Source organism: Ochotona princeps, chromosome 4 (genome assembly GCF_030435755.1).
Source record: "Ochotona princeps isolate mOchPri1 chromosome 4, mOchPri1.hap1, whole genome shotgun sequence".
Taxonomy (NCBI): domain Eukaryota; kingdom Metazoa; phylum Chordata; class Mammalia; order Lagomorpha; family Ochotonidae; genus Ochotona; species Ochotona princeps.
This window is the reverse complement of record NC_080835.1, coordinates 55,347,282-55,370,992: the sequence shown is the minus strand read 5'-3', so window position 1 is coordinate 55,370,992 and position 23,711 is coordinate 55,347,282. Positions and strand designations below refer to the sequence as shown.

Genomic DNA, 23,711 nt, shown 5'->3' with positions numbered 1-23,711 from the left:
GATTGCTACTGCTCCTTGTGCTTCAGAACCTCTTATTGCTATTGTCAATCATCTTTTTAAAGTGTATCTATCTATCTGAAAGGCAGAATTACCAATAGGGAGACAGTTATTTTCCATTCGTTTGTTCACTTCTCAAATAACCACAATGCCAGTGCTGGGCCAGGCTGAAGACAGGAGCCCAGAGCTCAATCTGGGTCTGCCACGAGGATGGCAATGGCCCAGGTTTCTGGTTCATCTTCGACTGCCTTCTCAGGCACATCAGAGAGCTGGATTAAAAGCAGAACAGCTGGGACTTGAACTGGTGCTTATAAAGGATGCCAGCGTTACAGGCAACTGTTTAACCTGATGTGCCATGATGCCTGCTCCCATCTTTGTGAGGTATTGACAGTAGGAACCCACTCAGAGATTGGTAGGGAGGTGGTGCAGTTGATCCAATTTCCTTATGTAGAACACTGTGTTGGATTAGAGAAGGTATCACTGGAGAGCCACAAGGCCATTTAACTATGTCTGGAAAGGTGCCCCCAGAGAGAGACTTAATGTTCACTTTATATTTGTGCTTTACTGAGCTTGAAAATATGAAAACAGGTAGAATTAGTACTTGTTGTTTGGAAGTAGAGGTAATGGAGGGGAGAGGTGGAAAAAGGAGGGAGGAAGGGAGAGGGTGGGAGACGGGCAGTCACGGAATGTCTAGGGTAACCTCTTGCTTTCAGCTTAGGAAAACCCACATCATATAGGACTACTGCTCTGTAATATGTGCTGGATGAGGATTATATTTTAGTTGAGAGTTGAGGTCAGAGTCCTCTCTGCCTGAGTTGAAGGGCCTGGGATACATGGAAGCATAGCTTACACAGGCTCTGGTCTGACTAGATTTTGCTTCGTAAGGGGACAGCTGTCTTTCCAATTGCACCTTAATGGTACTTTTGCTGGAGAATTTCAACAACCTATTGGTGTCCTCCTTACCTTTGTCATCATCAAATGTAACTTTGTTCTGAGTTTTTTCTGCGGTGATCCCTTGCCCGATACTGCACAGCTTTCAGCATTGCTGTCATAGTTTTGTGTTCCAAGAACTAGGTTCTAACCAGTCCTCAGATTTGAGTTCTTCTACTAGTACCATCTATATGATTGGGTGGGATGCTTAACTTGTAAGACCTTGGTTTTCCATTGAACTAGGAAGGAAGAGATTAGGCTAAAGTTTTTAATGCTAGACCCAAATATTATGTGAACTACTTTATATCACATTGGTTCGGATAGCTGTTTCATCCTCCATAAAAAGGTAAGATTTAATGATTTGATAGAAGTAGCGGCAGGATGAACCAGCCAGGAAGATGAGCTTGGATTTCCCTTCCATCCTCCTAACCATGTCTGTGACCTTGAACAAGTTACTTTCTGCCTCCCTTTGTCAAACTTGTCACCTACCTGAACAAAGAATAAAGTGAAATGCCAAACATGGTACATAGTTATGAGTTCTTCTCCCTTGGTGCATTTATTTTGTGTAATATGAACCACCTTATAAACAGTTGCTTCTCTTTCATAACAGCACAGGATTAGAGGGGGTCTGTTGGCAGTGTTTGCCTCCCACTAGAATATGCTTTGTTTTAATCTTTATATCCTAGTCTGTGGTCCTCTAGTTGCCCTGTGGATGTTGAATGAATGAGTTTGTGGATTTTTAAATATTTAGCCAATCAAAATGCTTTCCAGTATGATTCTTCAAGACCCTGCTTATCAAATTAATTCTCTGTTTTCCAGTTGATGAAACTTCTGAACAAGAACAAAGGCATAAAGAAACAAACAACAGCAATGCTCAGAACCCCAGTGCACAAGAAGGGGGCGATGAGCAAGATGAAGACATTTTACCTTTAACCCTTGAGGAGAAGGAAAACAAGGAATATTTAAAGTCTTTATTTGAAATTTTGATTCTTATGGGCAAACAAAACATACCTCTGGATGGCCATGAAGCTGATGAAATCCCAGAAGGTCTCTTTACTCCTGATAACTTTCAAGCTCTGCTGGAGTGCCGGATAAATTCTGGCGAAGAAGTCCTGAGGAAGCGCTTTGAGACCACAGCTGTTAACACACTGTTCTGTTCCAAGACACAGCAGAAGCAGATGCTGGAGATCTGTGAGAGCTGCATTCGGGAAGAAACGCTCAGGGAAGTGAGAGACTCTCACTTCTTCTCCATTATCACCGATGACGTAGTAGACATAGCAGGAGAAGAGCACCTGCCCGTGTTGGTGAGGTTCGTGGATGAATCTCACAACCTGAGAGAGGAATTTGTGGGCTTCCTGCCTTATGAAGCTGATGCAGAGATTTTGGCTGTGAAATTTCACACTACGATAACTGAGAAGTGGGGGCTAAATATGGAATATTGCCGTGGCCAGGCTTATATTGTGTCCAGTGGATTTTCTTCCAAGATGAAAGTTGTTGCTTCTAGACTTTTAGAGAAATATCCCCAAGCTGTCTACACACTCTGTTCTTCCTGTGCCTTAAATATGTGGTTGGCAAAATCAGTGCCTGTTATGGGAGTATCTGTTGCATTGGGAACAATTGAGGAAGTCTGTTCTTTTTTCCATCGATCACCACAGCTGCTGCTAGAACTTGACAATGTGATTTCCGTTCTTTTTCAAAACAGTGAAGAAAGAGGCAAAGAGCTGAAGGAAATTTGCCATTCTCAGTGGACAGTCAGGCATGATGTTTTTGAAATTCTTGTGGATCTTCTGCAAGCACTTGTTTTATGTTTAGATGGGATAAATAGTGATACAAATATTAGATGGAATAACTATATAGCTGGCCGAGCATTTGTACTCTGTAGTGCAGTCACAGATTTTGATTTCATTGTTACCATAGTTGTTCTAAAAAATGTCTTATCTTTCACAAGAGCCTTTGGGAAAAATCTCCAGGGCCAAACCTCTGATGTCTTCTTTGCAGCCAGTAGCTTGACGGCAGTCCTGCATTCACTGAACGAAGTAATGGAAAATATTGAAGTATATCATGAATTTTGGTTTGAGGAAGCTACAAACTTGGCAACCAAGCTTGATATTCAGATGAAACTCCCTGGGAAATTCCGCAGGGCACAGCAAGGCAACCTGGAGTCTCAACTAACTTCTGAAAGTTACTATAAAGAAACCCTAAGTGTTCCAACGGTGGAGCACATCATTCAAGAGCTTAAAGATATATTCTCCGAGCAGCACCTCAAAGCTCTCAAATGCTTATCTCTGGTACCCTCGGTCATGGGACAACTCAAATTCAACACATCAGAGGAGCATCATGCTGACATGTACAGAAGTGACTTGCCCAATCCTGACACACTCTCTGCCGAGCTTCATTGTTGGAGAATCAAATGGAAGCACAGAGGCAAAGATATAGAGCTTCCGTCCACCATTTATGAGGCCCTCCATCTGCCTGACATCAAGTTTTTTCCTAATGTGTATGCCTTACTGAAGGTGCTGTGTATACTTCCTGTGATGAAGGTTGAGAATGAGCGCTATGAAAATGGACGAAAGCGTCTCAAAGCATACTTGAGGAACACTTTAACAGACCAAAGGTCAAGCAACTTGGCTTTGCTTAATATAAATTTTGATATAAAACATGATCTAGATTTAATGGTGGATACTTATATCAAACTCTATACAACTAAGTCAGAGCTTCCTACAGATAATTCAGAACCTGTTGAAAATATTTAGAGACTTTAAAGATAAACGTTCTCTTACACTTGATAAATGTAGGCGAATTAATCGATGAATATCTGCCTGTAGGCCTCCCATTGAATACATTAGCCATCGATAATCTCCCTAATTAAAATGGCTGCTGTTAAAACTCCCGTGCTTGGACAACCTCTCAGTTCTTCCAGAAATTTGCATTGAAAGTGCCATGTTCCACTTCTGGGTCTCTGGTGGTGGCACTCTGGAAATAGCTGAGTCATTTTAGACATTCATTATTATGGATCCATTTGTCAGGTTTCAGTAATGTTTTGAAGAGATAAATATTGAGGAGGTGTGAGGAAAGTAATAGATTTTAAGAGATTTGCAATGAAGCCCACGATTGACCTTTAGACTACTAGGAGTTTTGACTAATAGGTGTTAAAAATCTGTAATGGATAATTACCAGAGGGAAGTTAGTGATCTCCCCACATGAGGATTTCAGTATCAATTTTGTGTTGATCAGATGTACCTAAAGGAGTAAGTGAGCAGTGGAAAGACCTGCCCATGTCATTCCACATCTAGATATTGCTGTTTACATTCCTTTGTTGAGCCTACATCTCAGCAGGTTTATGTTGAACATTTGTGTTTAATTTTTAAGACTGGGCCAGGGGTCGTGGATACCGAAAGCTGACTTCTTTCTTCCTCTTTTTCCATGACTGCTGCCTTGTCTTGATTTATAAGCAAAACCTGGAAAACCTACAAAAGGAAGTGTTTTGTGGTTTATCTAGAAATAATACAGAAAATATTGCTATTATTTTTGGTGAAGAAAATCAATTTTGTATAGTTTATTTCAATCTAAATAAAATGTGAATTTTGTTTAAAAGTGTTTAAGTTTTTAAATATGTTTTGGTGGGGTCAAACAGTTGTGACAAATTCTTTAGAAATATGGGGGTAGCAGATTCCAGAGCAAGTGGTTTTGTTTTTGGTGTGTGGTTTACTACTTGAGATATAGAAAAACATTTTGATTAAGAAATTACTAGTTATAAGACTTAGTTTTTTTTTTAAATATTGTGTATATGCACTAATATAAATTGTCCTGGTTTATGTCAATTGATGAATTGAATTTCAGAGCTGTCATTGAATTAACTTATAGTAAGTTAGTGCTGTTTGAACCTCAGAAGCCTCACAGGGTGTTTGCTGGAGGGCCAAGCCTGAATGATAGGCAGCACTGCCTCTTCCTGTCATAGACAGGCCCAACAGATGTGTCAAATGAAGACACGTATATATTATCAAAAAATAAAGTTTTACAACCAAACTTCTCAAGAGGTGATGCCGTCCTTGACAGAAAGAACTGATGAAGTTCCTTACAGCAGAATGACACTAGCTGACCTTTCCTTACCTGTGTCCAGTTCTCAGTGCCCTTCAGAGTGGTGTGACCCTTGGCAGGTAATCTAACCCAGGGCTGGGTTATGATAATAAAACATGCATAAAGTTGTGCTTTTGATGGTTAGGTAATTTATCATTGGTGACCTTGGAACATCCCATAACTCAGTAGCTGAAAGAACCTGTCATTTACTAGTTACTTACCAGTTTTATAGGTTGATGGAGTGATTCTTTTGCTAATCTGGGCTTTCTGCATTCCCCTGACAGATTGGCTGGGGACTGAATGGGATGGCCGGGTCTCTTGTCATCCTTTTCCTTGGCCTTATCACGTGGCCATCCTAAGAGTAGTGCCAAAACAAAGCAAGACAACTGCTTAAGAACTCAGTTCATCACATTGCTTTCGTCATGGCAAGTTACTTGGCCCTCATAGATCTGAGGAAAAAAGAAATGGATTTCTCCTTTTGAAGGAGCTGGGAAATTGGCCCCATTTTCAGTCTGCCACAATAATAACATCCAGAAGCATTCGTGCAAGAAGTGCTTGGTGAAGAGCCCATCAGCTTATTTTTCTATTATTATTTTTGCACATTCCCTAATGCTGATAAATCTATAAAAGGCATAACACTTACTGTTTAGATTGTTTTCACACTGGTCTTTGGTAGATTGAGTCCACAGTGTTCCGTCTCATCAATGCAGCAGAGGTTCACAAGATGAGATAATTAGGGAATGGTAGTTCAGTGTCTATTCCATAAACAGTAGTTGAGTGCCTGCTCTGAGCCAGGCTTCTGGGCTGGGTGCTGTCAATACTGGACATGTATTTTGACTAAAAACAGCCTAGAGCTGGTCCACAAGACCATGATTGTACTTCATGTAACACTTATAAATGTCACTAAATCACATTATCAAGATTAAAGGAAATTGACATAAATGACCCCTAAAAACCTTGTGTAGTTAAAATAAGGTCCGTATCACATCTGAACAACTTGTAAAATATACAAAGAACTACATTGAAGAATTAGCATATATATAATTGGAGAAATTTTTTTTGTTTTTGATAAACTTATTTTTAAAGAGTAAGTTATACAGTTGAAACCTAATGCAGGATCTGGCACTTGTAAAATGAGAACATTCTTGATAAATAATTTTATGTAACTTTCACTGTCAGAAAAATCACTATAAGGCATTGCTATGAGTTGAGTTAGTGCTTCTTTTGAGGCCTGTTCCTCTGCAGTAACTTCGTTGGATTTGGTTTATTTTTGTTTGATTTAAGGGGCAGCCACTTTTTAAGTTTAACATTTATGTGATACATGAGAGCTGACAGAGTCCCTTGGTTATCTCATTCAAGTTTTCAGAAAAGCTCAAGTAAATATTAGTCCCATTTTTCAGTTGATAAGTCAATCCCACAGAAAACTAATCACCTCAAATTATGTAGCTAATAAGTGCCAGAGCCTGGTAGTTCATTCTAATCCTTCATCTTAAATTGATTATGAAAGCCACTTCATTCTTAAGCTTTGTGAAAGAAATGTTTGCTCTGGGAATAGTTTCCTTTTATGTTTTTGTTTTATCCGTTGCCAGCTTTCAATGCAGCATCTAAAATTCACTCATTATAGTCGACAGGAGTTCCTTGCAAATATATGTATAAATGACTGGAGCCTGGAACTCTTGAGCTGTCACAAACTGGGTGTAGAAATGCTGCCACCTTTTTTGGGCTGCCAGAACACTACCACAAAGGACTGTAGGTCCAGGTTCATTAATTTCACCAGGGTGGGTGCAGCTGTCTTCCTGCCATAATCAAATGTTCCTCCGTTGCCAGCTTTTTATGGCCAGAAAAAGCAAAGTCATTTTTGGTACAGATTAGCATAAAAATATCTACTAGATCAGTTTCAGGAAACAATTACTAGCTTAGAAACAACAAAGAATGTGATCTATAGGTCGTGCAAAATTAATTTCCAGGCATTTTTTAAGTGCTTTATTTCTCACCATGAATGCTATATAAATAGACTTCTCTACCTGCCACTGTATTTGGTTTCATAAATTATGTAGACAGGGTGAACAACAGGCTTCAAAACGAAGCAGGAGTAGTAAATCTGCCCCTTTTTTAATGAGTTTAAATTTACAGTAGTAGTTTAAACATCTGGAAGTTTAGTTTTAATTCATTCCAAATGTTGGGAACAAGGATATACTGCAAAGGGGGTATTGTAATTGGGGGTCATGAAAACTGCTGACACAATCAGGCCTTTCTACCTTATATACATTAGTCACAAAGACTGACAGTTCAGAGTGAGAGATGGACCCAGATATCTGAGTTGGCACGCACTTGTAGGAGTTGACATAGTTAACGGGTCTTGTTATCACAAGGGTGAGGTTTGAAAGCTGTTCATGACCACGTCCAGGATATAGCCACACAGTGCTGCTGTGTTCTCTGTCCTGCACTTGATGGGTGTAAGAAGAAATTTTTTCTTAAATTGCAATTACTCAAACTGGACTTAACAGAATCAAAACTTTCCAATTCTAAGTTGTAATTTTGATTAATACATCTTGTAATCCAAGATCCTGGTCTGCTGCCAAACCCAAGCATGAAATTATGTGTTCATTTAGTGCATACTTGTTGAATCCCTGTTGGGTGCTTGCTCAGTGTTGGCTTGAAGTTTTTACAGCAGGTTAGGGTTCCAAGAGCAGGAGGTGGCGTCATTGTCTTCAGCAGTGCTGCTGCTTGCAGCGTGCTTACTGTATGCCTTGGTGTGCTGCAGTGGTTGGAGCTGTGCTTTCTGTACACCACCCTGTGGAGAATCTGCTGTTACCCCATCTTTCAGGTGAAAACATGAGAGTCAGAAAGTCATGTGGCTAGTGAAATGTAGGACCAGGTTTCCATCATTATCTCTTGTATTTTCTTTCCATTCTGATTTTAGATGATTGTATTGAATGACTGTGCTGCTCAACCTGTTTAGCAGCAGGGAGAAGTTCAAGTGTCATTGGATACTGAAGGAAACCCAGCCCATGTGTTGGATACAAAGGGAAGATAGGAGCCCAGACCCCTGGGGAGCTGAGTCACTTGGAGGAGCCAAACGTGGAATCCAGGCACTGCCAGGAACAGAACTGAAGTCGCCGCCTGATTCTCCTAACTAGCTACTGTCAAAAAAGTGGGCACTGCTAATGAGGTCAGAGCAACAGATAAACACTATTTGGGGCAAACTAGGGTTGATGGTAAACCCCCAGTTACCAGGGAAGTGCTGAGGGTGATATAACCAACTAGCCTGGCACCACACACTCTGTTAAAGACCTTCAGACCTTAGCTTAGGAGTCACTTCCCTGGCCTGAATCCTGGGTCGGGTGGCCCTTTCAGGTGCTCCCAGGTTTGCCTAGCTCTTCCACTGGGGACCAGCAGTGGAGAAGCTGTGTGGTTTTGGCGTGGCTCCCAGTCGGCAGGCACAGTGGAAGGCAGTGTGGTGTACTCAGGTCAAAAGAGTAAGTGGTGCTCAATGCAGAAACCATAATAGCAGCAATAGAGTGCCTGTACATTACCTCATTCAATTAATGAGTGATGATAGTATATAAGACTAAGCCAAATTCGCCACTGTCATGGCCAATGTAGGTTCAGTTAGAATGGGTTGAAGTTACTGAGAACTTAGCGTTTGGTGAGCACAGATGAAAAATATTGCCTACTGTGCGACTTCATGACCCACCAAGTGTTTCTAAGGGGGTCTCATTTCCTTCTCGTGGAAAACATGATTTGTTGCCTGGGTCTTACAAGTCTTCCCCTATAATGTGATTCCTTTACCCCACTAAAACCCCAGAAGATGAGAATGAGGATTTGGGATATGCTCACTCAGGTTTTCAAAGTAACTGGTTAAAGGGGGCTTTTTCCTCCTCACACCAGTCTTATGCGTATTACACCATAACAGTTCTGCAGGGTGGTGACTGCTTAGGAAGCCCTGGGGCTGGGCAGCATACGTTTGCTGGGCTCCCACCACTCAGTGGTGGCAGAAGCCTGCCCATTGTCATGCTCTGCCATACCACACCCAGGTAACCAAAGACAGAAACTGTGGAGGGATTGTGTCTTGGCTGCTGAGCAGTGTCTGTAATTTCTGTTATTCCCTGAAGTATGTCATTTTTGAGGAGAGATTGATTGAGCAGACCAGGAGCTGAAGTTCTTGGCACATTTCTGCATTACCGTAAAATTTTGGTTTTAAAAATCTTTGGTATTGCTTACATCTTAGTTGGCACATTCCTGTTCTTGGTATGATTGTTTTTCTTTAAAAGAGTACATGCAACTGGATAGTAAAGACACAATAAGCAAGTAGATACTGTATTTCTTAGAACTATGTCTTATGGAATGTGGGCTTCCTCTTACTAAAGGCAGCTATATTGAATGCCTCCTGGCTGCTTTGTAGGAATCATTTCATTTAGAATCACGGTAACCTGAGATTGTAGATGCTGCTGCTATCCTCATTGTATGAGTCAGCACGTGAGTTGTCTGAAACCACTAAGTGATAGAGTAGGGTTCAAACCCAGATTTGGATTTACTAGGCTGCTGCTCAGAGGAAATACTCATCTCTTAACAAATGGAAGGCACAGGGCTGGCTCCCTCGCATAGTAAGTTAAACTTCAGCCTGCTATGCGGGTATCAGATACAGATGCCATTTTTGCATGAGTGCCATTTTGAATCCCGGTTGTTCTGGTTCTAATCCAGCTCCCTGCTAATGTGCCTGGTAGAGCGGTAGAAGATGGCTCAAGTCTTTGGGGTCCTGCATCCACCTGGTAGACCCAGAAGAAGCTGTAAGTATCTAGCTTTAGACCACCACTGGCCCAGCTCTGGCCATTGCAGCCATTGGGGAGTGAACCAGTGGATGGAAGATTCATTCTCTCACTCACTCTTTCTTCCTCTCCTCTCTGTAGATCTGCCTTTTAAGTAAATGACCTTTTTTTTTTTTTTAGAATAGGTTCTGTACGGGCTGGAATCGTATCTATTGTGATTGTGTTCCCACTGTGTGAAATGGTGCCTACCATGTAGTAGTTGCTCCATATGTGTTGCTTGAATGAACAAATGATGTGTTCTAGAACCAGTGGGAATTCAGAGTAACTGCAGGATTCAGGCAGAGGGAAGCAAACAGAGGTGAGAACAGAGAAAGATTTAGAAATGTTTCTGGTCAGTAGGTGTCATGACGTGCAGATCCTCGTGTTCCCATCTGCACTGGCCACAGGAAGGTGCTGGTCACAGGCAAACGTGCCTCTGAGGGGTGGATGCTGGGCTGCAACAGATTAAGTCATTTTATTTTAACATTCATTTATTTGAAAGGCAGATTTTTTTTTTCTTATTGGAAAGCCAGATTTACAGAGAGAACTTTCATCCACCATTCCACTCCCCAAATGGCTGCAACAACTGGAGCTGAGCCTATCTGAAGCCAGGAACTTCCCCAGGTCTCCCACACGGGTACAGGGTCCCAAGGCTTTGGGCCATCCTCCACTGCTTTCCTAGGCCACAAGCAGGGAGCTGGATGGGAAATGGAACAGCTGGGACATGAACTGTCATCTATATGGGATCCCAGCGTATATGAGGGGAGGATTAGCCAAATGAGCCACCATGCAGGGTCCTTTATTCATTTTATAAGGAATAAGTGCATTAGCAGCAAGCTGGATTGGAAATGAAATGGTCAGCTCCCCATGTGAGAGAACCAGAAGAAGCTCCTGGTTCCTGGCTTCACGTCAGCTCAGCTTCAGCCATTTGGCCCCTTGGGGAGTGAAAAAGAGAGAAAATCTTTCTGCCTGAGTTTCCTTCTCTCTCTAAATCTGACTTTCCTATAAAAATGAATAATTCTTACAGAAAAAGCAAGTAGAACAGTCAGAACTTGAACCAGTGCTCATATGGGATGCCAGGATTGCAGGCACCAGTTTAAGGTGGTATGCCACAATGCTGGTCCCAAGTCATCACTTTGGAAGCCTGCATTCCATACTGGAGTCCCTGGGATTTAGTCCTGCCTTTACTTCAGATGCAGCTGCCTGCTAATGCATACCCCAGGAGGTAAAAGATGACAACACATTGTGTGAGAGACCCAGCTGGGGTTTCTGGCTCCTGGCTTTGGCCTCACACAGTCTTAATATTTGGGACATTTGGAAAATAAACCAGTAGATGGGATGTATGCCTAAATCCTCACCAGTGCTCTGCTCTGCCTTCCAAATAAATAAACATCAGTGAATACAATTGGGAAAATACCTGTGGCAAAGTCTAACCTACAGTTTTGAGTGTTGTGTCAAAAAAGAGAGAAGACCGGCACGAATCCTCAACCTTGCAAGTGCTGGGATCCCATTTAGGCGCTGGTTCGTGTCCTGGCTGCTCCACTTCCCATCCAGCTCTCTGCTTGTAGCTTGGGAAAGCAGTAGAGGATGGCCCAAAGCCTTGGAATTCTGTACCCTTGTGGAATATCTGGAAGAAGCTCCTAGTTTCTGGCTTCAGATAGGCTCAGCTCCAGCTGTTGTGACCATTGGGGGAGTGAACCAGTGGAGGGAATATCTTTCTCTGTCTCTCCCCTCTCTAAAATCTGATCTGCCTTTGCAATAAAAATAAATCTTTTTTTAAAAGCTCAGTTAAGCTAAAATCAGACTCTACTTGGATAAAGTTGTTAATTATTATTAATAATGTCTGTGCTTTGTACAGTCCTTTTTGCAAAATGTTCCAAGCTGGAGACCTGATTCTTTTGGTCCTCCAGGCCCCTACCATGATAATGACTGGCAAGTGACTCCCCACCCTCCCTCCTGTATAATACCCTCCTATTTATCACCCTTTCTACTCTTTCCTTTCCAAGTCAAGTCATTCCTATGTTGGATTTTTTTTCTTCTCTTCCTTTCCTTCTTAAACCACAACCTATATAATTTTCATTGCCTCTTTGGAACCTGTTTTTGTCTGGGCTCCTTTCCATAGAGAAGGGAACAGACCTGAACATGTGGACAGAGAGCTGTAGACTTGTGAATGAGCTTTGTTACTCACTAGCCTTTTCTTCTGGCCTGCAGCTCCTTTTCCAGCATTGCAACCTCCCTGAAAGACAGATGGCCACATGCAAAGGCAGCTGTGCGAGCTTTGGGGTAATTAGCTATGTCACTACATGAAGCATCAAGTGTAAGTGCGTCAGTGATAGCAGGAAGGGCTAGAATTCTGCCACACTTCCTATACTGGTGTATGCAGAAGGACCAGGGCCTCCTGCGTGGCAGGTACTATGCAAAATGCTTGAAGACTCAGTTGATGAGATAGACATTATTTCCATGAGGGAACCGAATTTCAGAGGTTATTTGCCTGAGGTCACACAGTCTATGTCTGCAAAGCCAGAGGCCATTCTCTTTGGACACAGCCAGGCTCTGCCCCAGCGCTTGCATGTGAATTGAGGGTGTTTACACATGTGAGGTCCCGCCAGTGCTGTGAGCAGGACCCTGTGTGCGACCCTGTGCTAGATGGAGAGATCTGACTCCCAGCTCTTGAAGTGTTACAGCATCCATGGGCCATGTGGCAAGGCATGTCCACAGCCCCCATGACATTATTGAAAGCAGAGAGATGGGGAGGACCTGCAAGAGGCTGCTGTCCCTTCCTGTGGGTGAGAGTAGAGACAGGCCTGGCTGGGATCTGGAAACAGCGGTGTGGGAAAAGGTCAGGGTTGTGCAGGTTGGCAGTGAGCAGCAGGAAAAGATGGACTTGGAAAACAGGACTCCAGTTTGAGGGCTTCCGTTTAAGAACTAGGGGCCTTGGAGCAGCCGCTTCATCTCTCGGAGCCCGGAGAACACAGGTTCTGTTGCAGACTCATGCTCAAATCCTCCCTCCCCCTCTACCCTAGAATGGCACTTTTTCCAAGGAAGTGCTTGGCTTACCTGACTGCTGGGCAGCTGGCTGTGAGGCAGCACCTCAGAGCAGGTGTCAGGCTGCATGTGAAGGACCTAGAGACCCACTTCCCTGTCCTCCCACTGACCTGGAGATCTTGGGCAAAGTACTGTCCCTCTCTGGGCCTCAGTCTCCCCAAGTATAAAGCTAGGATGGCAAAGTCTTCCATGGGGAAGGAGAAAGTTGACACAGTATCATGTTACTGAAAGCTCTGCTGGAGAGATGCAGTGTGAAAAGGGTGTGGTTCCCACCTGGAAGGGCTTTTTGGAAGTATGGGCTAAGCATGCTCATGGAGGATGGGCAGGTGTCGACAAGGAAGGGCAGTGGGACAGAGGATCAGGCCCCTTCTCAAAACATCCTTCCCATTTGCCTTCATCAGCCTCCCCACCTCTGCTCAAGCCTTGGGTCTCAGCTCTTAGGAGTTACTAGTCTAAATGCACTTTATTTTTTTTAAACATTTATTATTTTTTTAAAAAAGATTTATTTATTTCATTACAAAGTCAGATATACAGAGAGGAGGAGAGACAGAGAAGAAGACCTTCCGTCCGATGATTCACTCCCCAAGTGAGCCGCAACGGGCCCGGTGCTGCGCCGATCCGAAGCCAGGAACCAGGAACCTCCTCCAGGTCTCCTACACGGGTGCAGTGTCCCCATGCATTGGGCCGTCCTCAACTGCCTTCCCAGGCCACAAGCAGGGAGCTGGATGGGAAGTGGAGCTGCCGGGACTAGAACCGGCGCCCATATGAGATTCCGGGGCGTTCAAGGCGAGGACTCCAGCCGCTAGGCCACGCCGCCGGGCCCAACATTTATTTATTTTTATTGCAAAGTCATATATACATAGAGGAGGAGAGACAGAGAGGAAGATCTTCCATCCAATGATTTACTCCCCAAGTGACCACAATGGCCACTGCTGCGCCGATCCGAAGCCAGGAGCCAGGAACTTCCTCCAGGTCTCCCACGTGGGTGCAGGGTCCCAAGGATTTGGGCCATCCTCGACTGCTTTCCCAGGCCACAAGCAGGGAGCTGGATGGGAAGTGGGGCTGCTGGGTTTTGAACCGGCGCCTGTATGGGATCCCAGCATGTGCAAGGCGAGGACTTTAGCCACTAGGCCACATTGCTGGGCCCTCTAAATGTACTTTAAAGAATAGCTTTCAGGAGAATTTTTAAATGCTTCTGCTATAGTCATCCTGTTTTCAAATTGCATCCCAATCTCAAACTATTGTGGGAGACAATGTATCCTAGAATTAAAAATGGTTACTTCAGAATAAGTATGACCGGAAAAAAAAGGGTCACCAAGTGGATTTGGAAAACAATGCTGAAGTTCCCATCCTGCCATTGTAGGAGCTGGGGATCCTAGGCAAGTCACTTGGTATCTTTAAGCATCAGTTCATTTTTTAAAATGATCAATGCCAGGGCTAAGACTTAATGGATAAAGCTGCCACCTGTGATGCTGGCATTTGGAGTCCAGTTTGAGTCCTGGCTATCTGCTTCCAATCCAGCTTCCTGCTCATGCCCTGGGAAAGCAGCAAAAGAGGCTACAAGTGCCTCAGCCCCTTCTATAAAAACAAGAATGTCTAACTTTTCTTTTAGAGAACTGTGTCATAGTTAAATGACTAAGCATAGAATGGATACTCTAAAAAAAAAAAAGAAAGTGACTTGTGGCAGACACCATAGCAGGCTGAGCCTTTATCTGAAGTGCCAGCATCCCATTTGAGTCCTGGTGGCTCCATTTCTGATCCAGTTCCTTCCTAATGGCCTGGGAAAGCAACAGAGGATGATGCAACTCCTTTGGCGCATGTACCCACGTGAAAGACCCAGAAGTCCGTGTTCTTAGCTTCAGACTGGCCCAGCTCTGGCCATTTTGACCATCTGGGAAGTGAATAAGCAGATGGAAGATCTCTCTGTGTCTCTCTCCCTCTCTCTGTTACTGCCTTTCAAATAAATGAAAATTTTAAAGACTACCAAGTGGTGTTCCTCACTTCACAGCACATACTGAAATTGGAATGACACAAAGATTAGCATGGTCCCTGCACAAGAACACAAAGCGGCCAATTACCTATGCATAGTAACTGAGCAGTTCAGGTTGATTCACTTGTTTTTTAAACAATTGAGAGAAAAATCTGTAACTTAAAAAATTTTAATTATTTGGAAGACTCACACACGCACACACACACATGCATGCGCACACACACACACACACACACACACACACACACAGCTCTTCCATCCACTGTTTGACTCCCCAGATGGCCACAATGGCCAGAACTGGGCTAGTCTGAAGTCAGGATTCTAGAGCTTCTTCTGGGTCTCCCATGTGGGTGCAGGGCCCAGGCACTTGCACCATCTTCTGCTGCTTTCCCAGGCCAAAAGCAGGGAGCTGGACTGGAAGTGATGCAGCCAGGACTCCACGTGGCACCCATATGGGACCCCAGCAGCATTATAGGCGGTGACTTAACCCACTTTGCCACAATGCCAGCTCCAAATCCCCGAGTCTTAATGAGCATTTCCGGCCCAGGTCTTCCTCTGTGGAGGGGCTGTACCAGGCATACGGTAATGTCAGAAGCATCCTTGGTCTCTGGTCTGCACGACTTCCCTCCCCACAGTTGTGATCACTAAACACATCTTTAACATTGCCGAGTGTCACTTGGGAGTAAAGTCACCCCCCCGCTGAGAGCCACTTTGCTCTGTGTCATGCTCTCCAAAATAATAAGTTGTTAATTCTAGAAACATTTCAGGGCCCGGCAGTATGGTGGCCTAGCAGCTAAAGTCCTCGCCTTGAACGCGCCAGGATACCATATGGGCGCTGGTTCTAATCCCAGCAGCCCCACTTCCCATCCAGCTCCCTGCTTGTGGCCTGGGAAAGCAGTCGAGGATGGCCCAAGGTTTTGGGACCCTGCACCCGTGTGGGAGACCCGGAAGAGGTTCCAGGTTCCCGGCTTCAGATCGGCGCAGCAGTGGCCGTTGTGGTCACTTGGGGAGTGAATCATTGGACGGAAGATCTTCCTCTCTGTTTCTCCTCTCGTATATCTGACTTTATAATAAAAATAAATAAATCTTAAAAAAAAAAAAAAACATTTCAACCCTTGATTTTAGACAAAGTATGTTTCTGTAAACCTCTTGCTAAAGTTGACCAGGTCCAAGTGTCTTGGTGTAGTGATGAAATGTCAGTGCAGGTGCCTGCATCCCATATCAGAGTGCCTGAGTTCAAATACCAGCTCTGCTCCAACTGCCAGCTTCCTGCTACTGTACACCCTGGAGGCAGTTGGCAATGGTGCGGGTCACTGGGTCTCTGCCAGCACCTATATGGAATACCTGGGTTGAATACCCAGCTCCTGGCTTTCTCCTGACCCAGTCCCAGTCATTGTGGGTTTTGGGGGAGTGAACTAGCAGATGGAAGATCCAGTCTGTCCCCGTTTCTGTGCTTAATCTCAAATAACTACATTTTAACCCTATGTGCCACAGAGTGCTTGTGAGAACTATTAGCACACCATGCAGGTAGAATATCTCCCACAGAATCCAACTTCCCGTGGGCACTCAGCTTTTAAGTATTGGATGAGCACTAAATTTACTGAAAATGCCTAAGTGGGGCAAGATGTTAGACAAGGGAACTTAACACTGAGCCATAGTTTTTCCATTTGTTTAAAAACAAAAATGTGGGGAATCAAATGAAATCAAGGATATGATATGGAAATGGTGGAAAATCTTACAAATATACTTGTATTATTATTACTGCCTCCAACTCCATCCACTAAGAGAAGATGAGGTTTGGGGGTGTGTGTGAAACAATTAGCTCTCACGGGCCAGGCTGTAACTCAGCAGAAGGGAAGGCCGGAGGGAGAAGTGGGGTGCAGAGCAGCATGTTGCAGTCCCAGCTGCAAATTGCTCCTTAAGTACATCCTCAGCTGCGAGGCCAGGAAGTCGCCTGAACGACACTGTTATGTGCAGGCTGCGCCCCAGTTTCACATACCGCATCCCCCAAAGGAGTGCTTGGCGAAGCAGCAGACAGGCCGGCTCTGCAGGAGAAAAAACAGAGCATGGATGGAAAGGAAGGGCCCTGAGAGCCCTTGGCCTGGGATCCACTGCGGCTCCACCTCTGTGTTTGCAGCTCTCAGATGAAGGAACTGATTGCTGGCCGGGACTCCAAGCCTGCTGGAGTCTTTGCTGTAACCACACAGTACTGAATGGGAATTCTGATTGGCTTGAACAGTTCTAGGAGCCTGAAGCTATCTAGCATGCTCCTAGTAAATTGAGTCCAAGCAATTTACATAAATAAACTTGTGTGAGTCTCAGAACAACCTTTGGGAAACTTGAGCATTATAGCCATGTTACTGATGATATCACTGAGACTGAGGGACATTAGTAACTGGCCCAAGAATGCACCTCACTCCCAACCAGTGCATTGCAGATCCCCGAGCCAGACTGTGCAAAGATCCTGGCAAACACACGATCCTTAGGACTCACTGATTGAATCTCATGAATGAAGGCCCAAGTGCACTTCACAGAGCAGGGTGTTCCTCAGGGTATTCCGGCCATCTGGTCATCCCTGCCTGTCACAACCTGACCCCTCTCCCTCCCATGGTCCCTCTTTTCCCCCCAGCCCCACCCCTAGAGCCTGCTGACTTTCTTTCAGGGCTTGGCAGCCTCTCCCAACCAGTGATTGTACTGCTGTATAGGGGATCCTCAGTGACAGCAGTTTCAGTCTGGTGAACCCACAGAGCCAAGTCAGCTCTGGCACTGGGTCTGGAGGGTGGGATCCAAGCTGTGGGGGAGAGGTGAGGAGGAGGAGGAGGCAGAGGGGAGAAAAGCAGTGAATCATGAGTCAGCTTGATAAAACAATCCTTGGAGAGAAAGGACCTTGAGCAATGTCCTGAGGGGTCAGGCCATTTTTGAAGTTTGTGTGTGTATACTTGGCACTGGTGGAACATAGCTCCCCTCCCCCATCCACCCTACCTTGAGCTTCATTCAATGTCCTGATACAATGGGAAATAGAAACTATGTGTCTCCATAACTTAGAATCAGCACTTCGACAGAAGGAGGCAAGAAACTGCCGCAGAGTGCCTACTGTATGCAAGGTGCTTTCTTTGATTTTACACTCACAAGTAGCTGATGCAGTAGATATATCCATTCTAGGCTCTGGGAAATCAAGGCCGAAGGAAGTTATATGATTTACTGAACATTGCTAAGGGGAAACTGCTTCTATCTGGGGGCAGTTTGGGGTGTCCAGTGAGCAGCAGTATCTGGGTAGAAAGTGAGGACACCTTTACTTCCCCCTTTACCCCAGATATAGAAAAAAAATGTGGAAATGATAGACTTATCCACTTTCCTGTAGCCCTTGAACCTTTGTGCCCTAATTAACTATGTAAAGATTGTCAAAAATAAAATCAAAAAATGGAAAAAAGATAAATCCAAAAACAGTTACCTGTAACATTTCTTTGCCACAGGGGGAAAAAAAAAGAGGACAGGGTCCAGAGTGCTACCAGGTTTTCTGGTCAAATGTGCTCAGATGCCTGCCTCCCATGCAGTTCCCATGGCGACAGTCTAAAGGGCAAGAGCAAGGAATGTGGGCAGGCACACCCAGCCCCACTTCCAGGGCTGAGCAGTGTTCATGGTGGGGCTTTGGGTAACAGTGAGTGACTCCGGAGTTAGGCTTCAGAGAGAGGCCTTTCAGTTATCCAAGAACTGGCCTGTAAGCTGCTTTGGGGTCCCCAGAACTCAACTGTGGGCGCTAGTATCACTTGCTACTGTGAGCCCTATTCATTATCCCAGTCACAGTCATCCCATCATTGTAAATCTCCACCCCTCACCCTCTCCACCGCCAAAGCTGTCCCTCTATCACAAGTTCTGGGGACACCTGTCAGGCATCTCTAGTATTATGCCAGATGCAAGAAGCCCTCCATCATGGTGTGGAAAGCACAAGGTTCAAGCCTTGATAGACAATAGAGAGCTTTGGCAGACAGAAGTGGGTGGCAACAAAACATGCTCCAGATGGAAGGAAGAACGCAAGCAGACAGCGCTCTGCGCACTGCAGGAGCAGTCATCCATCAACCACGCGGGCAGAGCAGTGGAGTCCCCAGATACCTGACTACAGAGATTGGTGACCTGAGAAATGTGAGCCTGAACATGCCATGGCAGGGAGGGCAGGTGTGAGCCCCTAGTAACCAGAGATGCTCAGTGTAAACAGGGTTCCAGCAAAAAGCTGGGAAAGCGCTAATCCTCGGAAGTGTTCGTAAGACACAGCCAAGGAGTGAAGACACCTGCTTTACCCCAAACTCTGCAGCAGAGACCCTTGCCTACCTGGCTTACACCAATCCTGCTTGCCACAAAGCACATCTTAAACCAGAGAAGCCATTGAAAAGAGCTTGTAGTATCCATCCATTGGAAACAGAGCAGGTGTGCTTTGCTCAGATCCAGCCCAGCATCCTCAAATTAGAAAATTATTTTTATGATTTTAGGCAATTAAAAGAGTAGTTTGGGAGACATGAAACCTACATGAAATTTACATTTCAATGTTCCTAAATAAGATTTTGTTGGGAGCATCCAGCTATACACATTTATGTTTGGTTTTGGGTCCTTTTGAGCTACAACAGCACTGTTGGGTACTGGGGTGACACTGTGTGGTCTTCATGTAAAAGGTAATGGCCATCTGATCCTAAGTATGTTTCCCAGCCCCTACTCCAGACAGTGCTGCAGGCAGCGGCCTCCCCTAGCCTGGCCAACAGCACTGCACACCGAGCTCACACAGGCTCCCATTTGACCAGAGCCCGTCTGTGGGGTGCAGCTCAAAAGCACATCCCATGACTGTTTTCTTTTGAAGGAGATTTAGCAGCTTTGAACAAATCCAAAAGTGCTTATAATCCTCATTTCTGCATTAATTATGTAAATTTATTTTATTTTTATTGCAAAGGCAAATTTACACAGAGCAAGAAAGACAGAAAGATCTTCCATCTGCTAGTTCACTCTCCAAGTAGCCACAATGGCCAGAGCTGAGCCAATCTGAAGCCAGGAACCAGGAGCTTCCTCTGGGTCTCCCACATGGGTGCAGGGTCCTGAGGACTAGGGCCATTCTCTACTATTTTCCCAGGTTACAAGCAGGAAGCTGGGTCAGAATTGGAGCACCCAGAACTTGAACTCATGCATATATGGGATGCAGGCAGGCAAAGACTTAGCCTGTTAAGCCATGGTGCTGGCCCCTACATAGTTAATTTTGTTTTCAATTGGATAAAAACTACTAAAAAGTGTTTCCCTTATGGCTTTATAAATACTGAAAAAAGCAGCATTTTGTCCCTATCTTGGGTGCACACATTCTCTCTGTTTATTATTAAACTGATTTTTCCCCCGTGCAGAAAGGCTCACTTCTGCATGAACTATGGGGGCTGAAGGGCCGAGGGGCCTGGGCCAGGCAGAAAGTACTGGCTTCTGGAGCCCCTGAGTTGCTGCAGGCCCTGGGAGCCCAGTGGCAAATGAGGTGGGTGGGGGTGCTGCCAACACAGGGCATCTCCCCCAGCCAGTCCTGAGCAGTAGGGGTAGGGAGGGGTGACCCTTGGGTCCAGAATGCAGGGGGCCAGCTCTGAGCAAGGACAACTTCAAGTTCAGGTTCCTGAGGAGTGATGAAGTTCCTAGCATAACCCCTTCTGAATTTGGGGGGACAAGGACAAGGGTCCTGGGAGTTTCCCAAAGTCCCTGAGATTGAGCAGAGAGCTGTCCTCCTAGGCTCCTGCATGGGGCAGAAGTGTGGGCTCTTCATGGGGGAAGATGGTGATGCTAGGACGGAGGCCACCCTGCCTGTAGAATCCTACGTGGGGGCTGAGGGCAGCCCAGAGCACAAAAGCAGGCTGAGCTCTCCTGGAGTGAAGGTCCTCCTAGTCCGCCACAGCCCTAGGTCAAGGACAGAGAGAGCTGTGCTTGCCAAGACAGAGCAGCAGGTTGGGGAGGGTGGGGCCAGGGGGACCAACCCTAGATCAGCCCCTGGGGCCATGAATGCCAGGCTAAGGCCATGAGATGGCCGGAAGCATGGGCAGTCCTCAGCCTGAGTACTGCTTTCCTGCCTGGAGTCCCAGGGCTGCCTGTAGGTGATGACAAGAATGGGGAGTAGTGGCGGGGGAAGCCATGGAGAGAGCCAAGAGCTCACAAAGATTCCGCTGTGCTTGGCCAGGTCCTCTGCCAGAGCCTGCTTGCTAGGAGAGAGGGAGGGCAGGCTCTGATTTAGAGAGGTGGCTATTCGGGGGCTGGGGCATAGGGCCAGGTCTGCTGGCTGCCAACCCCCCACAGCACTGTTCCAGGCTCCCCATCCCAGGGCCTCCTCCTTCCTCTCTACTGCAGTACTTCTAATTAGACCCAAGTAAGGACTCCATGGTTGTGGACTCAGGACCTGCTAAATCACCCTTTAAGGAGAGGCCACATGTGTAGGCCGTCCTTTCTGCCCATACCAGGCAGACCACTACACTCACAGGCGCCACTTTCACCTCTGCCTCCTGTAGCCTGGCACTTGTAAGCATTGTCAGCATTGTAGGCATTTCTCATGTGGAAAGCTAGAGTCCCAGGAGGGCTATGTGACTTGCCCAGGGTGACACTGTGTGCCAGTTACTGGTGGAGTTAGAATTCCAGTTCAGGTTAATCCCACCTGGGAATCTAATTGCCATGTAACTACTCTGGCTTGGGTAAGCAAAACCCCATGTCTTGCATGTGTCTGGCGTGAAGTGGAGGTCTCCCGGTGCTGACTTGCTCTGCTGGCGTGTGAGCCTGGAGCTAGTATTCAGGGTCCGCACTGTTCTGCTCACTTTACTATCCAGGACGTGCCAGCTTGGAGAAGCCCAGCTACTCCCCAAGTCCAGGGAACACTGGCAGGTTCCCGGAAACCTAGGTATAGCAGACTTACCCAGGGAGTGTAGGGAATTTGTAGGAAACTGGTCTGGGAGCAGGTTGGCTGTGTGACAACCTGTGGGGTAGCCAGCCCTGGCCACCGGATGGGCTCCCTCCAGTCAAAACTGCAGGTGTGCGACTGCTGGGCACTAGTCACCCTCCCAGTCCCTGTGTGTGCCTTGGGACCATTAGTGAGACAGGCCCGTCCCTGAGCCTACCTTCCCCCTCTCTGTGAGAGAAGAGCAGCTGGCCTAGGTCTTGGTTTATTGTAAAAGCATTGGCCCTTTTCCTGGAAATAATCCTAGATTGAGTCTGGTCATTCTATCATCTCTTCAGCACGTTCCGAGACCTTCAAGGTGCCTGGGACATACTATGGCCTGCAGCCTCTTTTTGTTTTTAGTCTCTGACACACACTAGGAAAATTCAGGGTGGAACTGAGCCAGCAGGAGGCCACCCCCATCCCCAGTGCTGAGCTGGGACCCAAAGCTTGCAGACAGACTGGCCTGCTACCCATTCTGGTGGCTGCTTGGTGACATGCAGATTGCCTGAAGCCGTGAGGCGAGCAGGCAGGGTTCTCAGCTTCTCCACACCCAGAGAAGCTGAGTGGGGTATGTGGCTCCCAGTCGCCTCAAGCTCCCCGTTGAAGCCAGACTTTTCGCAGCAACTGTAATGAGCTGGATACAGGATGCTGCTTCATGCCTGAATCCCTAAGTCAACCAAGCCAATGTGCAAGCAATACTGTGCACCAAGCCTGTGGACGAGTTCACCCCAGATTTTTCCCATCATACACATGAAGTATACTTTTGTGGATTTGCTGCTGCTCTTTGCAAAATCATTGACTTGTCCTTCATGAGGATTATGTATTCCTATTATTATTATTATTATTATTATTATTATTAAGATGTCTTGGGGTTTAGGGGACAGCACAATGGCTCAATTGGCTAATCCTCTGACTGCAAGCACTGGCATTCCATATCAGCACCAGTTAGTGTCCCAGTTGCTCCACTTCCCATCCAGCTCCTTCATGGCCTGAAAAAGCAGCATAGGATGACCCAAGTCCCTGGGACCCTGCAACCATGTGGGAGACCCAGAAGAATCTCCTGGCTCCTAGCTTCAGATTGGCTCAGCTCTGGCCATTGTGGCCATTTGGGGAGTGAACCAGTGGATGGAAGATCTTTGTCTCTGTCTCTTCTGCTCTCTTTATATCCGTCTTCCCAATAAAAACAAATAAATCACACACACACACATATGCACTTACATTTGCGGAGTAAGCACACACACACTTACACAAAGAGGAATAGAGAATGGGAGAGTGCCCACGTGCTGGTTCCCTCTCCAAATGCCTGCAATGGCCTGGGCTTGGCCAGACTGAAGTCAGGAGCCAGACACCCTCCAGATCACCCAAACAAGAGCCATTACTGCTGCCTTCCAGGTCTCAGGTGCATGTTAGCGGGAAAACAGATCAGAAGTGGAGCCAGGGGTCCTGCGCGATAGTGTGGTGGCTAAAGTCCTCGCCTTGAACATGCTGGGATCCCATATGGGTGCGGCTTCCAATCCTTTCCAATCCTGCTTTCCATCCAGTTCCCTACTTGTGGCCTGGGAAAGCAGTCGAGGACAGCCCAAGACCTTAGGACCCTGCACCCATGTGGGAGACCTGGAAAAGGCTCCGGGCTCTTGGCTTCAGATCAGCTCAGCTCCAGCTGTTGCAGCTGCTTGGGGAGTGAATCAGTAGATGGAAGAGCTTCCTTTCTGTCTCTCCTCCTCTCTGTATTTCTGACTGTCCAATAAAAATAAATCTTAAAAACAAAAACAAAGCATTGGAGCCAGGACTTGCGCTCAGGCAGTCTGAGCTGGGGTGCAGGCATGACCATTAGGCCAATTGCCTGCCCCAAAATGATTTTTGCCTTTCAATTCCAGTGTGATGGTAAAGTACACTTCTTTTTGCCAAGTCTCACATGCACACAGTCACAGTC

The 23,711-nt window shown here is 45.9% G+C and overlaps 1 protein-coding gene across 4 annotated transcripts in view; it reads left to right on the top strand.

The window, feature by feature from the left end:
- The window catches only part of THAP12 (THAP domain containing 12), a 64,487-nt gene that overhangs the window by 20,025 nt on the left and 20,751 nt on the right, over positions 1 to 23,711 (top strand). The window contains exon 3 of one of the 4 annotated variants that reach the window (XM_058663608.1): positions 1,747 to 4,523. The exons of 2 other annotated variants lie outside the window; for them this stretch is intronic. In XM_058663608.1, the coding sequence (XP_058519591.1) occupies positions 1,920 to 3,680 (1,761 nt within the window). In that variant the 5' untranslated portion in view covers positions 1,747 to 1,919 and the 3' untranslated portion in view covers positions 3,681 to 4,523. Of the gene's footprint in view, positions 1 to 1,746; positions 4,524 to 23,711 lie in introns of those variants that run through there. One more of the 4 variants, XM_058663607.1, reaches the window with a different exon arrangement.